This window comes from Hyposmocoma kahamanoa, unplaced genomic scaffold, assembly GCF_003589595.1.
Source record: "Hyposmocoma kahamanoa isolate Upper Pololo Valley unplaced genomic scaffold, ASM358959v1 116, whole genome shotgun sequence".
Taxonomy (NCBI): domain Eukaryota; kingdom Metazoa; phylum Arthropoda; class Insecta; order Lepidoptera; family Cosmopterigidae; genus Hyposmocoma; species Hyposmocoma kahamanoa.
This window is the reverse complement of record NW_020653391.1, coordinates 3,519,843-3,535,128: the sequence shown is the minus strand read 5'-3', so window position 1 is coordinate 3,535,128 and position 15,286 is coordinate 3,519,843. Positions and strand designations below refer to the sequence as shown.

The following is a 15,286-nucleotide window of genomic DNA, read 5'->3' as shown; positions in this document are numbered from 1 at the left end:
TCGGCTACTATTCGGCCACTTTTTTAATATTCGGTATTCGGCCGAATACTAAGACTATTCGACCGAATGTCGAATATCAAATAATGAAAAAAAAGGACACATACTATTCAAAATGTATCGTGTACGAGTATATTAATCACAAATTATTGCTTTAATACTCAAAATCAATCACTGGCAGGTTGCGATGAATGAAAACAACTTTTTCAGCATTGTTTGGTAACAAGTGATTGCGCTTTTCCTCTTACACAGACATATGTCTGTGCTCATAAACTATTCCTGCTTCTGAAAATAACCTCTTAATATGAACACTACTGCCAGGAAATTTTGACAGACTCGGATACTGCTCTGCGTTTGCTGACCACCACTTGTAAGGCTTCACACGCACTGGAAAGATCTGGAGGAGGCCTACGCCAAGAGGCACGCTGAGTTAAGAGGCATAATGTAAAAATTTAAAATGCGAAGTACAATTCTAATGTAAAAAATATTTGTAACTTAGCTTAAAGGCTTAATAAAATTTCCCACAAAGTACCGTGGATTTACGGGGTTGATGTCGGTCTTTATATGGTAGACTCGTTAAAAAGAAAATTAATGAATAAAGAAACAAACGTAAAAAAACTATTTTCCTTTAATCTTTAAATTTGAATCACTAATATCTTACAATTAGTTTGGGAAGACATGTCACGTTACTATGTTTAAAACTAACACAACAGAACCTGTTTTTTGACTGTAATCGTATCGTCACTCCTCTGTATGATATCCTCCCCTCTAAAATCCCCCCCTCTCGTCAATATCAACTTCCTCTTAACGTTAGTCCACTCTTCCTTTTGTTTATGTCCTCTTGTTATTTTTTAATACAAAAAAACAATTTGTTTCTGTAATAGTCTGTGTATGTACTCTGTTGTTGTAGATTCTCTTTTCAACTCAGTGAATTTTGTCGAAATTCACTGGTCAATCTTTGAGTTAGAAACGCGTGTGTTCCTTAACTTGGCATTGGCGGATTTATCGATAGTATCGATGAGGTAGTAACATTATAAAGGAGAAGTAATATTTTTACAAAACTACTGCACATAGTCATTTTTACTTGACATTGGCGAAATCATCGATTATTTCGATGGAGCTATAGCATTTAAAAGAAGTAACTCAACTATTTGAATAATATTACAAGGAAAAAAAATGACTTCTTATATTTCATATTAAAGAGGAATTAATTGAAATCCATGGCCATTTCTACATAATATAAACTACTTCCAGGCTATTCAGCGCCATCTAGATGTAACTCGTCTTTTTCACCTTTTTCAGAGTTACGATCTGGAGTTTCTCTTGAGTTTATATATTTTGTATGGCTAAGACTGATTCATCACATCTTGCTAGTATAAGCCTTGCGTTAGGCATAAGAACGGTGTCTGGTATTATAACCCATTTTCAGTATTCAGTAATTGCAGTATTTCTTATTGATTTCTCTTAATAATTAATTAATTTCTTAGATTAATTATTCTCCTTAGTAGTGGGCTTATTACTGCATCTGTGTCAAAATGGTAAAGCCCCAATGACGTTTTTCTGAAATTGTTCCGTCAAAGGCATCAGCTGCGCGGGAGAGTTGCTTGTAATGGCGTCTTTTATTGCTTTGTGTAAGTTCTGGAAGTAAATAAATGCAAAATTAATATCTTTTATAAACAACAACGCGTTTAGTATCACTAGGGCTCAGTTTACATTGCCGCGAAACAAAATGTGTAAGATACAAACTGCAGGCTTAGGGCTTAGAATAATATCGCATAGAAACCTAGTCCGCACACGCTAACTGAGGCAAATTGAAGCGACCCCAATGGGCCTATACGAGCGGGCGGGCCGTCAGTGCTCAAGGTCAACTTGCACCGCGAACAGCTCAAGAATTTTAGCTAAAAATGAAGAAATGTGCGGTAAATGAGTGTAAAAATACGTCAGACAAACATAAAATAGATACTAACATCACATTCCACAAGGAAGTAACGCGTTTTAACTTGTATTTTTATATAAATATTCACTAAAACCGAAAATTAACCTACTACTAAAACTAGCCTACATGAATTTAATTTTTGCCTCACTTGTGACAGATCGTTTAATATGAAACTATCGTTCTATGCGTTATTATTTTAAGGCTTAGGTATGTCGGGTTCGGCGGAGGTCCGCACCTACCGGCGGGGAATGAGGGACCGAGGCGAGCGACCCGCTCCCCAAGAGGTGGAGCGGGAGCGCCGCCTCGCGGCGCAGCGCATGCGGGACCGGTGGAAAGAGGGCTTGGCGGATCCCCCCTATGGCGCTCGTACCATAGAGGCGATCCGCCCTGTCCTCGTAGAGTGGGTAAACCGGTCCCACGGGCCACTGTCGTACCACCTTGTGCAGGTGCTGACCGGGCACGGCTGCTTCGGTCACTACCTGCACAAGGTGGCGAGGAGGGAACCGTCGTGCCACGAGTGCGGCGCTGCGGATGACACCGCGCAGCACACCCTAGAGGTGTGTAGCCGGTGGGATGAGCAGCGCCGCACTCTGACGGGGACTGTAGGGCAGGACCTCTCGCTGCCGAGCGTGGTTGCCGCCATGCTCGATAGCGAGGAGTCCTGGGAGGCGGTAGCCTCCTTTTGCGCAGAGGTTATGTCGCAAAAGGAGGCCGCGGAGCGGGTGCGCGAGGACGCGGCGGACGCGCACCCGCTCCGGCGCAGACGTACGGGGAGAAGGCGAAGGCAGTTCGCTGCTCGCCTGATCCCCTAGTGAGACCTGCGGGCTCTGGACAGGGACTCCGGAGCCTGCATTGCACGGCCTCACTCGTCTGGGGGGCGGGTCGGAGGACAACCGACTCGCCCCTCCGTTGGCGCGGGAGCCCTGGCGTAAGCTAGGGCGGCCGGGCGGCGTCGTGGTGAATGTTCACTGATCCCACGGCGCCGACTCAACCGGCGAGAGGGAAACCCGGGGGGGTTTTAGTGGGGTAGGCCCTCCATCTGGAGGGAGAGTCCCCAAATAAAGAATTCCCCCCCGTCAAAAAAAAAAAAGGTATGTCGGGTTCACGAGTCTTTCACTTGCGTTTTTCGCATGCTTGCATGACTCGCTTAGCGCATACGCAAAGATCTGTCGCGTACGCGCAGGCAGGCCTGTTCACGAGTCGCTCGCTTGCTTTGCGTTGCGTGAGTTTGATATCTAGCAAGCTTGATATTTCCTCGCAAGCAACAGAGAGCATTAGCGGAGTTGGCCAATCACAGAGCAGCTGCCGGTTCGAAAGTGACGATCCGCGTCGAAAAACAGTGGCAGAAAGGAGTAGCAGGAGGTTAGTTTGTGCCGGTATGTGCTTGTCGAATTCAAATAAAGAGGCCGACGATCGTTTGAAGGAGGCCAAGCGCCGCGCATGCACGCAAGTCTCTCTGCAACGCAAAACGAAATACTCGTAAACGCCCTGGCGCCCCGAAGGCAGATTTCTACGCCATATACCCAGCCAACGCAAGCAAGCGAAAAACGTAAGTGTAAGACTCGTTAACCTGGCATTACCACTTAACTAAGACGGTTCCTGAGGTAGTTGCGCGGTGCGGGAGGAGTGACAGTTTACGTAACAGTAATGTCGCGCTGCACACGGGATAATTTCAACAAGATTTTTCTGACGATATTAAGTTGATTGAAGAACCTGCCAGCTTGTTATTGAATATCGTCAGGAACTTACTCAGTTAAGCGGTAGGCCTGTAGATACGCGCCAAAATAACAAGTCGCGCAAATTCGGGAATTCCCGCAGCTACAGTCTCGAATCTAGTTTGCACGTAAATCGATTTACTTATACTTCTTTATGTTATGCACCATTTCAATTATGTTGAGCTTTAAAGCTTAGGGTGCATTCAAATTAGACGCCTGTAAACGCGCGGCAATGGCGCCACTGTGGCGCTGCAGTCGTGCGCCACTTTTGCAGTCACAATAAGTGAACTAAAAATTACTGAAACCAGTCTTCACTGCAGCGCTTCTACAGCGTCTAATTTTAAGGCGCCCTTATGTCTGAAATTATTATTTTGAATATAATGAAAAACACAATTTTGAAAACGGAAGCTTGGACAAAAGTTTTGGAAATCAATTTGTGTTTTGTTACTTTAAAAAAAATTATATAATGAGATACTTTATTTGAAAAAGCATTAGCATTAACCCAAATAAAGTCCTCTGTGAACGCCGTCCATCACCATTGGGGACCACATTTTGAACGAGTCTCTGACATATAGGTTTTATCACAATATTTTCCTTCACCTTTGAAACAAGTGATAATTATAAAATTAAATTGGGCGCGGCTAGATAAAGATTTAAAGGCATGTGCAGACCTCTAGTGGAAACAAATCCAGGACCTTTCATTAATATGAATTAAAAATAGATCAATGATTATGGAACTTAAAATACACATTACAAACCTCAGTAGTTGTATATAAAACATTGCTCACAAATTCCGTCCCAGAGCTAAAGTTTCTGAATTCATTATAAACAAGACTGGCTGCAAAATTCCTCATTGTAAAAGCCACATGAATATTATTGCTTGAAACATTCAACACCGAATAAGATATATCATTCACAATTTCAAATTCGACTTTTTCCTCCCCAATTTCAAAGAACAAACAATTTCTTCCACGTAAAAAACTGTCTGCACTGAATTGATGAAATAAGTACTTTGCTTTATCATAACTGAAGCGTTTTTTGTAAAATTCTTGACATTTCATTGCTTCTCGATAATTATAGGGTAGTTTTACATACATGGTATAGTTTTTTGGGTTGGTTAAGGTAGAAATATCAATGAATCTAAACACTTCTCCATGTTGCATGTTTGCAACTTTGATTATTAAATTTTCCAATGATTCTTCAGGTTCTTTCAAGCTGATGCTGTTGTTATATTCAATGGGACTTTTAATAAAATGCTCAGAATGTAATATTGCATGTTTACTACATATAACACTCCACAGATATTGCTTTTCATCTCTTACACCAGGAATGGAAGATACAATTTTAGTATGTATATTTAACTGAGTAATACCAGTTATATGTTTTGTGTCTATAGGTATTAAGATGTGTAGTTTTTTTAGTGGTTCAGTTAATTTTACACTTGTAGTTTTAACAACTTTGTTTTTTGAAATGATCGTAATATGGACTTTTAAATTAGTGAATATACTTGATAAAACTTGATGCAAAGTTTTTTGCTCTGTTTGTACTTTAATTTTGATTAATATCAAAATATCAGTTTTGAAGTATTCATGCATTTCTTCTGTTAATATTACGTCTAAATTTTCTGCCTTTGCATTGTTATAGTTGTTGTATACAATTATATTTTGGTGTATGACATTTTCCATTACGTCTTGTCGTTTTGAGAATGTTAATATTGTAATATAATTGGTTTCATTATGAATTTTTTTCAACAAATCATCACTTCTCCTCGTTTCCTTCACAAGTTGGTCTATACTATCCAAATTGTTGAAAAGCTTTTCTGCTGAACAATATTCGTCATCACCTGCGGGTTTTATCACCGATATTTTATGTTCTATTGGAAATATGTATATCATATTGGAATATGTTGTACAGATGATATGATCTCTGAATTTAACAAAATCTTTTACATTTTTCGTAAAGAATTGCTCAAATTGTAATTGTCCTCTTGATAATGTGTTTTCCGATTTCCATAAAGATAGACCGTCAGTGTATATTAGTGTGTTATTACTTTTTAATGGAAGGAATTTAGATAATGCCGTGTTAAGATGAATTATTTCTGATTCATTTGAATCGTATTTCCATGAGAGTCGCACTATAGTGCCTATTGTTAAACCAATGACTATATTTACAAAATTTATTGTTGCTAAAATTTTAATATCACAGATTTCTGAAGGACTAGAGTACAGCCTTACTAGTTCAATTTCAGTATCTGTTGTTTTTGAACTAAATAAGCAACCATAGACATTAAGTTTGTCAAAGGAAATGATAATTAATTGGTGATCTCTAAATGTATCTACAGGAGATTGTAAGGTTTCAACAATAAATCTGAAGTCCTCTTTTTTAATTTGATGACAGCAGAGTAGATATTTTCCTTCAGATTGAGGAGGCCAGTGGTTTTTATTTTGCCTTAGAGCAGCTTTTGTTTTCGATTGGAAATCTGGTCCAATTTCGTGCAGGCATAGTGAATAAGCCTCAGATTCCAATTTCAAACATATAATATTGTCCGAATCGTATTGCTGCCAATGTAAAACGTTTTGTTCCCGCGGCTGGAATGCACTTTTGAATCTTTTTTGCGCAGCGTTTTTGAATTTCAAAGAAATCACATGCACATTTCCACTGTAGTCCAAACACAATAAATAGTTATTCGAGACAATAATTTGACGAACTTGGAACTCAGGAACGAATATCCTAGCTACATTATGAAATTGAAGGTTTTCGTATACGAATATTTGGTACTTATTGAAGAAAACAAACATAGATGTTGATTCGTTGTAAGTTATGTGCAAGTTATCAATTAGCTGCTCTCTAATCTTGAAACACTTTTTATTATCTTCAAGTTCATTATTTAATTCCATTCTGTTTTTAATCTATTAGAATATGAGAAGAAACGCGGCACCGCTAAAATATCTTTCCAACTTCAACTTCTTTCCAATTTGTGCCGGTAAAAAGCCGGTAAATATACTTGACATTGGCAATTGAATTTTTGACATTGACAGTACTGAATCAATTTTTGTTCAGAAAGTTCAATTTATTGTTTAATAGATTGTAAGGACGCTGCTATCGTCACTTCTCTTTAAGATATCCTTCCCCTAAAATCTCCCGTCCCGTTAATATCAACTTTCTCCTAACGTTAGTCCTCTCTCCCTTTGTGTATGTCCTGTGTAAATTATTTGTTTCTGTAATAGTCTGTGTAAATTTACTGTTGTTGTCTCAGATTACAAAACAATAAACTAAATTTTTGTAATCTGAGGTTGTTGTAGGTTATCCCTCAGTGATTTCTATTGAAATTCACCAGTCAAATTTTGAGTAAAAAACGCGTGTGTTCCTTAGCTCGACATTGGCGGAATCATCGATGGTATCGATTGAGCTGTAACATTATAAAGAAGAAGAAGAAGGACGCTGCTGGATAGTGGTTCTACGATGCAATATTATGGCTACTGTGTTGTGTAATTTTCAGAAAAATTTTGAAAAATTGGAAAATATAATTTCGAATGCTCATAATATTATGTTCTACATTTAGAAATATATTTGGAAGTTTAATTTAATTTTATTTAATAGTTAGCTATAGCCACTTAGAGAAAAACGATATTTAAAATGATTTCACAACAGCGTAAAAAGCCTTGGCTCCATCATTTTTGTTCAATATCTTCAACTGTCAGAGTTGGAAGAATATGGGAAAAAGAAAAAAAATGTTTTTTTACATGGAAATTTTTCCACGACCCAGCACTAAAATTAATGCTACCGTGTTACGTGTTTGTTGGCAGTACTAAAGATGTGAAAATTTTATTTTTCAAGGCATATTGCAACGATATCTTACATTGTAATAAGCATTGCCAGTCGTTCTACACTAGGGTTCCCAAACTTATTTTGTCTAGTCCCCCATTGAGAATAAATTACTTTTTTTAGCGCCCTCATTTTTTCACCTACTCAAAAACCACCATAACTTGAAATCAAATTAATTATTGTGAGATATATTATATAAGATTAAACATTCATTCTAAAAGAGACTTTTACTATAACCCGCAAGAGTTAACTTGAGACCTGAGTGCAGTAGGTAGTACACAACAGCGCTCTGGTCTCAAGTTAACTCTACACCTGCCCATGAGAATGATTATTGAAACACAACTTTATAGTATTCAGACAGAGTATCTTTTGTTCAAAATAGAACAAACATAATCGATTCTAATACAAAAACTAATGTGAAGGATGAATCTGATGCTGTTTAATAAGTTTGTTGATATCAGGTTCCAATTTACTCAAGAACAGCCGCAAGTCACCACGTTTTTTTAGTAAGCAGCGTTGTCACAGCACTAAAACCACGTTCACACAAATATGACGATGGGAATGCTATCAAGAATCGTTGAACGATTGACCATAATCCAGGGTACAATTGCGGGATCGGTTTTTGTAGCCAAAATTCTTGGTAACCATTTTTGAACTTGATTTTTATTTCCTCGTTCATTGTCAATTCTATAAGTTCTTCTTCCAGCTGAGGTGATATTGCTTTGTTGACATTTGAAAACGGACCCAACACTTAGGGTCGTATTCCAGAACTCTACTCAATGCTCAAGTCAGGATTTGAGTATGATACAAAAAGAATATGGGCAGACGTGAGTTTCACAATTTTCCGAATTTATCAGTATCCTGCAGTAACGACGACTTGTTTGCCTACTGCCAACATTTGGAAAACCTCCACGTTGACGTCACCGAACGATACCAGGACATTTTGAACTTGGAAATACCAGACTGGGGGTCGTATTCCAGAACTCTACTCATTGCTCAAGTCAGCATTTGAGCAGACTTGAGTATGATTTCAAGCACTGGAAATACGACCCTAATGGCAAGGACTTGAGTATGATTTTCAGTGCTCACTGCAATACTCAAGTCCTGACTTGAATATTGAGTAGAGTTCTGGAATATGACCCTAAGAGTCTTCCTAGATGAAATTACAAATCTCCCCCTAAGCCTCTACACAACGCCCTCATTTTTTTCTGGGTCTCTTACCGCCCCCTTTAGGCTTGCAGCACGGGGGCGTTATCGCCCACTTTGGGAAAGGCTGTTCTACTCGAACAGCCTGTGTGTGTTTCGTAACATCACGAACGCCGCGGGGCTCTCTGCGCGTTCAATATAACATTAAAACAAACATATTTTGTGATCATGAGTAAAAAGGCGAATTCTCTGAGATGCACATTGCAGCAGCACATTTTATTGCGGATTGTGAGCTACTATTATACCCATAGACATAGGGATTATACCCATATCCGAAGTTAATGGTTTCGGAATAGGTATGTATAGTGTGTCCTTTTTCCTTAAAATTTATTAATTACCTACTTACGAAGATCGAATCATTTTGCAAACTACACGGGCACCGAAATTTTTTCTTTAGAACTATTCAAATTTTATACCTAATACAAGGGGTTGTTTTATGCGTCTTGCGTATATCGGAAACATTTACTAAGTTTTAAAAACTACTGGCTTAATATATATAATTGTGCGCGTTTGAATCAATTCAAAGGTATCCCGCCTTTTTTTTTAAATCTTGCAATCTTAATATAACGCAGTAATAATTTTTAGATGGTTACTTTCGTTTTGTTAATTTGAATTGGTTACTTAAGTTATAATTTATTAATTGTAGTTACCTCCAGTCATGTTATTGTATTTGTTAAATTAATTGTTTTTAGCTGTGTTCACTTATATTATGATAAAGCTTTGCGTAGCTGTTAAAGAAATGCAGATTTATTTTCTATTTAATTTAGCAATATTAATTTGTGTTAGCAATATAAATTTGTATTAGCAATATAAATTTGTATTCTGTAGATGTGCCAATAAATAAATAAATTCAAACGCGCGTAAAACGCGATACAGACGAGCGTTTATTGCGCGCGTCTGCATCGCGTTTGAATCGCGTTTACGCGCGTTATTTGCGTCGGTGGCGTGTATAAAATACGCCGTGTGCATAGGCTCTGAAGCGCGTAATTTGCATACAAAACCTGACAACAATCTAAACTACGTGTATATCGGCTCTAGTAACCGTTAATAACATGCAGAGGGCAGCACCTGTCTATCATCGTCAATAAAGGTCGAGTCAGTCTGTTCCCATTGTATATACTCATTGTAATTTTTGATTCACTCCACAACTTTGTACCATTTCACCAAAATTATACTTTTCATGTGTCACGTGCTACCAGGTTAAATAAATAATTCAATGAGTTTCATGCGAAGGCATACTTACTCACCCGTGGTAAAATTTTGAATGACAAATAAAAACAGCATTGTTTTGAAACATTTCTTTTACTTCACGAAACAAAACCAATAAGTTATTTTATGAGCAAAAGTATTGGTAGGTACAAAAATAGTAAAATTAAGAATTGAATATGGTCAGAGTCTATATTTAAAAAAATGTTTAAAAACCCCTAAGTATATTGCTACGAATCTCAATTGTACTTCTTAGCCTAAATTGTTACCCAATGAAATTTAAGTGGTTGAAAATACATTGTTGTTGTTACTTGGACGGGATTACCATTAACCACTGTGCATCAAAAATTCGTATATTAAATTTCAATGTTAGAGCGGTTACACACGAAGATTTTTAGCAGCGATAGAACCAAGCAATTGCATGGCGACACTTGCGGTATATTGAATTATTAAAAACGTGCAATGCAATTGAATCGCGCTTGCATCGCATTCCTGCTTAAGTCGCGCGTGTGGTGAACGTAAACGATTAGCGACTGAATCGCTGCAGACGCTCTGCTGAAAATCACCGTGTGTAACCGCTCTTAAGCATGATACACACAGACATCGAGTATATGTATAACCAGAAATAGAGACGAAATAAGGGCCATTCATCCCTGGCAACTCATCAGGTAAATGGCTCTTATATCACTTTTTAAACGACTTCAAAAAAAGGAGGAGGTTCTCAATTCGACTGTATATTTTTTGTATGTATGTTACGCGATAACTCCGGTATTTGTGAACCGATTTTCATGATTCTTTTTTTATTGGAAAGAAGAAAATCATCCACCTCTAAGGGTGGCTGTTCACGCATGAAGATTCATTTTTATAAATAGCGCTTAAATTTTATAATAAGGAGCAATTATTTTAATGGTTGATTTTGCTATTCTCCAATTCAAGTCGTTTTCTCTCTCAATATACTTTGAGTGAGAACCGATTTTTATTATCTCCTGTGTGAAGTCGCATATAGTGTCGATCCGGGTTTGCGCACTTTCCGGTAACCGATTTCAATAAAACAGTAAAACTTGTGTATGTAATTCCACGTACTTTTGAGGTCGCTTATTTTAGTACTCTGTACTGAGATTATAAATATCAACTCTCGTTTGCGCTGAAATCATAAATTAGAAAACTGAAATAGTACAGCGCCAACAACTGGTCGCTTTGAAGTGAAACAATTGACGACACCCGTCAATTGTTTCGAATTCGGGCTGGCCAATTGGAGCGCAGTTGTCGCCGTTATGATATGGCAGAATAGTTTTAAAACAAATTAAATGACATTTCGTCTCTATTTCTGGTTAGATACTCGATGCACACAGAGAACGAATGCGTAGTATTAAACCCGTTCTTGGACAGTACCTACTAAAATAATATCATGCACAAAAATTTGTACTTTTCTTTATACCGTAGTGCTTATATTGATTTAATGATGTTGAAGCTCGTGTTCCGTAGTCTTACTTTCTCAAACACTAATCTTATAAAGCACAAAGTTAATGAAATGCAAAAAATGGATTAAATATACAAATTTTGCAGGCTGGTTTCACATCACATTTACTTCATATTCACACACTGGCTTTTATCTATTCTTAAAGTAATGTATCCAAATTAACACCCTTGATAAATTTAAAATAAATACAAAGTTTTGCCATCTCTTAAATAATCACTCTTTATAAAATACGAATTTGAGAAAGTAGGGCATCGATTTGGTTTTTGAAGTCCATATAGGCATATGGGATATTCCGTAATATTATATTTTGATATTCAATTTTACGGCAAACAACGTTACTGTCCTTGCAAGTGTTAATATGGCCAACGTAAAAACATTTAATTAATAGATTCAGGCGTTACTTTGAGACAATTTATATAAATAAAAATGGATGTAAATTAATTTGTTACTGCGCGAACCCAGTGAAGGTTTATGTTAAATATTTTATTTAAACCATCCCTCCGCATAAAATAAACAACAAAAACGCAACTACAGTCACAAACACCAACATTAAAAACATATGCGTTATTATTCTAAGTGCGACACGTATTTCGCCTCACTTCTCGGTATCTTCGATAGTTGTAGATTGTTCGACGCTCGAAAGAAATAAATATATATAAAATAATAAATCTTCGGCCGAGAGTCGAACAATCTAGAATATCTGAGGATGCTTCGTAGAGAGGCGAAACACGTGTCGAATGCGTTTTCGGTGCTGGTGTTTGTGACTAGCAGCAAATCAATTTACATCCATTTTTATAAAAACATTTGAAATAAGTATTATTGAAAAAATGATAATAAAAAATTTCTCAAATGACATTACTTTTATTGCAATTGCTGTGGCAACATTACCGATATTATGCTAGAATACAGAACTACGAGAACGTACTCGTGAAAATTAAAATACGTTCCATAGACAAATTTCATTGGTCAACCAATTTAGGCACTAGAAAAAGGTTTATGATTATGAGGTCTTATTACAATGAGGTATTCAATTTTTTTTTACAAAGTATCGCAGTCTAAGCAACCAAATAATTATTAAGTATAAAATTAGTCTAATTATAAAATTATTATATATACAGGCAGACGCAAAGTAATACCTTTCTGCTAATTAAAGATAATTATACAATAAAGCAATTTTCATTTTAATAAAGAATTTATATCGTTGTCCAAATAATGTAGTTTTGTAGTTTTCAGAGCCAGTGTTAAATTATATCCTAAACGAAAAATATATTCAATTTAGATACAAATATAAGTCTAACTGATTAACTGATATTCTTTTAAAAGTCTGTATAGTACTTGAAACCAAAGAAATATAATAATATTATATGTTAAGTTTTTATTGAATTTCATATTTTTCCATCCGTCTAACTATAAAAGTGTATAACTTTAAATCTCATGTTTACCTGGCGTAAAATATATTTTATCAATTTTTATTTATTGAGCATTGGCTGTAGACACTCATAACACAATGTATTAAGAGTGTCTTTTGCATTGCAAGCATTTGTTTAATACGTACTTAAGTTTAGTGCAAGTGGGCATCAAAAAGTAATATCGTCTGTTTAAAGCTAAAACCACATCAGTGACATTTTCCACAAAAAGGTCGTTAGGGGAAGGTCGGGCAAAATGGATACCTTAAGGTATTTAAGGTTATAGCAAAAAAGGTATACAATACAAAAACAAAATAATTATCACAAATCAGTCTTTATTTATTGCTCTTGCAAATACGAACACTAGTTAACATTAATATTTAAACAATAATCAATTCCAATTAAAAATAAAAAAAATGTACGAAAGTATTCGCTTTGCCCGGTACCCCGGGTAAAGTGAACACACTACTTGGGCAAAGTGAATACCCATATTCAACCTCTGAAATAATTTTGATAAACTGAAAAAAAACCATAACTTGACCATAAAATTAGAAAATTAAGATTGGCAATTATCACAGGTATACCCTTGAGTGCCATCAAAGGCAGAACAATCTTCGTGACACCATTTTTGACAAATGTCACATTGAATCCAGTTTTCAATTGGTTTACCGTCTTCTTCAATATATATTTCACCGCAAAAAAAACATAAAATATCCTTAAATTCTTTCATTTCCTTTGGCTGCTTAACCTTTTTAGCAGTTCTTTTGTCTTTCTTTTTTGTATTAGTCTTCTTAGGAACATTTTTTGAATTATCATTCAGTCTTTTAGTAATATTCTTAACTTTATTTTTGTCATATTTCTGCTTTTGATCTTCCTTGATTGGGGTACTGGTTAATATTTCCGATTTTTGTAATTTCCGTTTACGCGTGGTCATTGGTTTGGCAGGATTTGGAATAGGTCTTAACATCAAGGGACTGCAGTGAGAGGTTGAGCATCCCGGTTTCGGATCAAGTGAGTTGTCACGGCTAGTATTTAGTCGAATATTTACTTCAGTTTCCGGCAGCACTGCGTCACCTTTCTGAGTAGCTATATCTGGCCCAAAAGCGGAGACAATTCGCGAACATCCAGGTTCTGGTTCAGATGTACACCCGTCGCTACGAATCTTTTCAGGCGTGTTAACAATGCGCGCAACAAAGTCTTGAACCTCACAAGAGGGAGTTCTGTTTCGAGATGGAAATATTTCTGATAAAGGATCTACTGAATTTGATGGAATCAGTTCTTGAAGAAGTGAAGGCGATGGAGTTGAAGAAGTGTCTGCAAAAGGTCTGGGAATATCGATCGTTTCTATTGAGTTTATACTTTCTGTGCCAATATTCATATTAGACGTGCCTGCAATCACAGCGGCTGGTTCGTAATCTTCGTCACCAAAAGCATATTTATTCACTGGCCAAATCCCAGGTCTTTCAAATCCATGAACTGCATTTTGAGCTACTGCACTTTTCAGAAAAGCTGGTGATAACAGTCTGGCTACATCGTATTGATTTATAATGCGTCCTGGGTGCGATTTTTGAAACAAATTTACCTCCCTTTCAAAGTAAGTTTTCAGTGGGCCGTAGACCGCTACATCCATGGGCTGCATTTTATGAGTTGTGTGTGGGGCCAAGGATAAAATTACGACATTGTTCTTGCTGGCGTAATCTAAAGCTGGGTAATACTTGTGGCTCTCGTGGTTATCCAATAAAAGAAGTATTTTTTTCTCAGAGGTAGGTCGAACATGTTCCACAAAAAAATGCATCCAATCAAAGAACACCTCGCCAGAAGTCCAGCCATTTGGAGTACAGGTTCCTTGAGTGCCGGGAGGCGCACCATCAAGTAGTCTAGGTTGCATCTTTTTTCTGGCGAAAATTAAGAATGGTGGGAGAAATGAACCAGCGGCATTACAACAACCTATGACTGTCGTTAGTTGACCACGTTCTGCACTAGCTATTATGCCCACTTGTTTTTTTCCTTTCGTTGATAGCACTTTAGGCGGCTTATTTGTGGTTGTAGATATACCAGTTTCATCCATGTTATATAATCTGGATGCATCAATATCATGTTTTACTGTCAAAGCTTCAAGGTTTTCATAAAAACGTCCAACTTCACGTCTGTTAAATCCTTTTGCCCTTGCAACCGATGTTGCCTCTGGAGTCCTGAGGGATATTTGATTGTGACGAGACAAAAATGACGATAACCAATCATCTCCAGCTTTTTCGTACTTGTCCCAGTTCAAATTATTTTTCTTGGCGTAGATGAACGCTAAATGTTTAAATTCATCTCGTGTCAAGCCAAAAAATACAGAATCCATATCTTTAAGATATGTCATCTCTATTTCCTGATCTTCAGTAAAAACAGGACGGAATCTACCAAGTTTTGAAGCAGCGATGCCGGTTTTTACATGCCTATACAAGGTTGCATAAGCCAAACCATACTTTTTAGCTGTGCTTTTTATTGATTCTCCAGCTTTGCACAAATT

At 37.0% G+C, this 15,286-nt stretch overlaps 1 protein-coding gene across 1 annotated transcript; it reads right to left on the bottom strand.

The window, feature by feature from the left end:
• Positions 1 to 1,259: 1,259 nt before the first annotated feature.
• Positions 1,260 to 6,581, bottom strand: LOC113239851. Its single transcript, XM_026476997.1, has 2 exons — positions 4,407 to 6,581; positions 1,260 to 1,635 (listed from the first exon to the last, which is right to left on the bottom strand). Exons 1-2 carry the CDS (start codon positions 6,543 to 6,545, stop codon positions 1,528 to 1,530), a joined length of 2,247 nt encoding a protein of 748 aa, XP_026332782.1. The 5' UTR covers positions 6,546 to 6,581; the 3' UTR covers positions 1,260 to 1,527.
• Positions 6,582 to 15,286: the final 8,705 nt, after the last annotated feature.

Excerpts from the sequence above, each read along its gene's own strand:
- LOC113239851 (XM_026476997.1), bottom strand. The coding sequence starts at position 6,545 with ATGGAATTAAATAATGAACTTGAAGATAATAAAAAGTGTTTCAAGATT. Across the intron at positions 1,636-4,406 it reads TTTTATATACAACTACTGAG|AACTTACACAAAGCAATAAA; the intron begins GTTTGTAATGTG and ends ATTTACTTCCAG.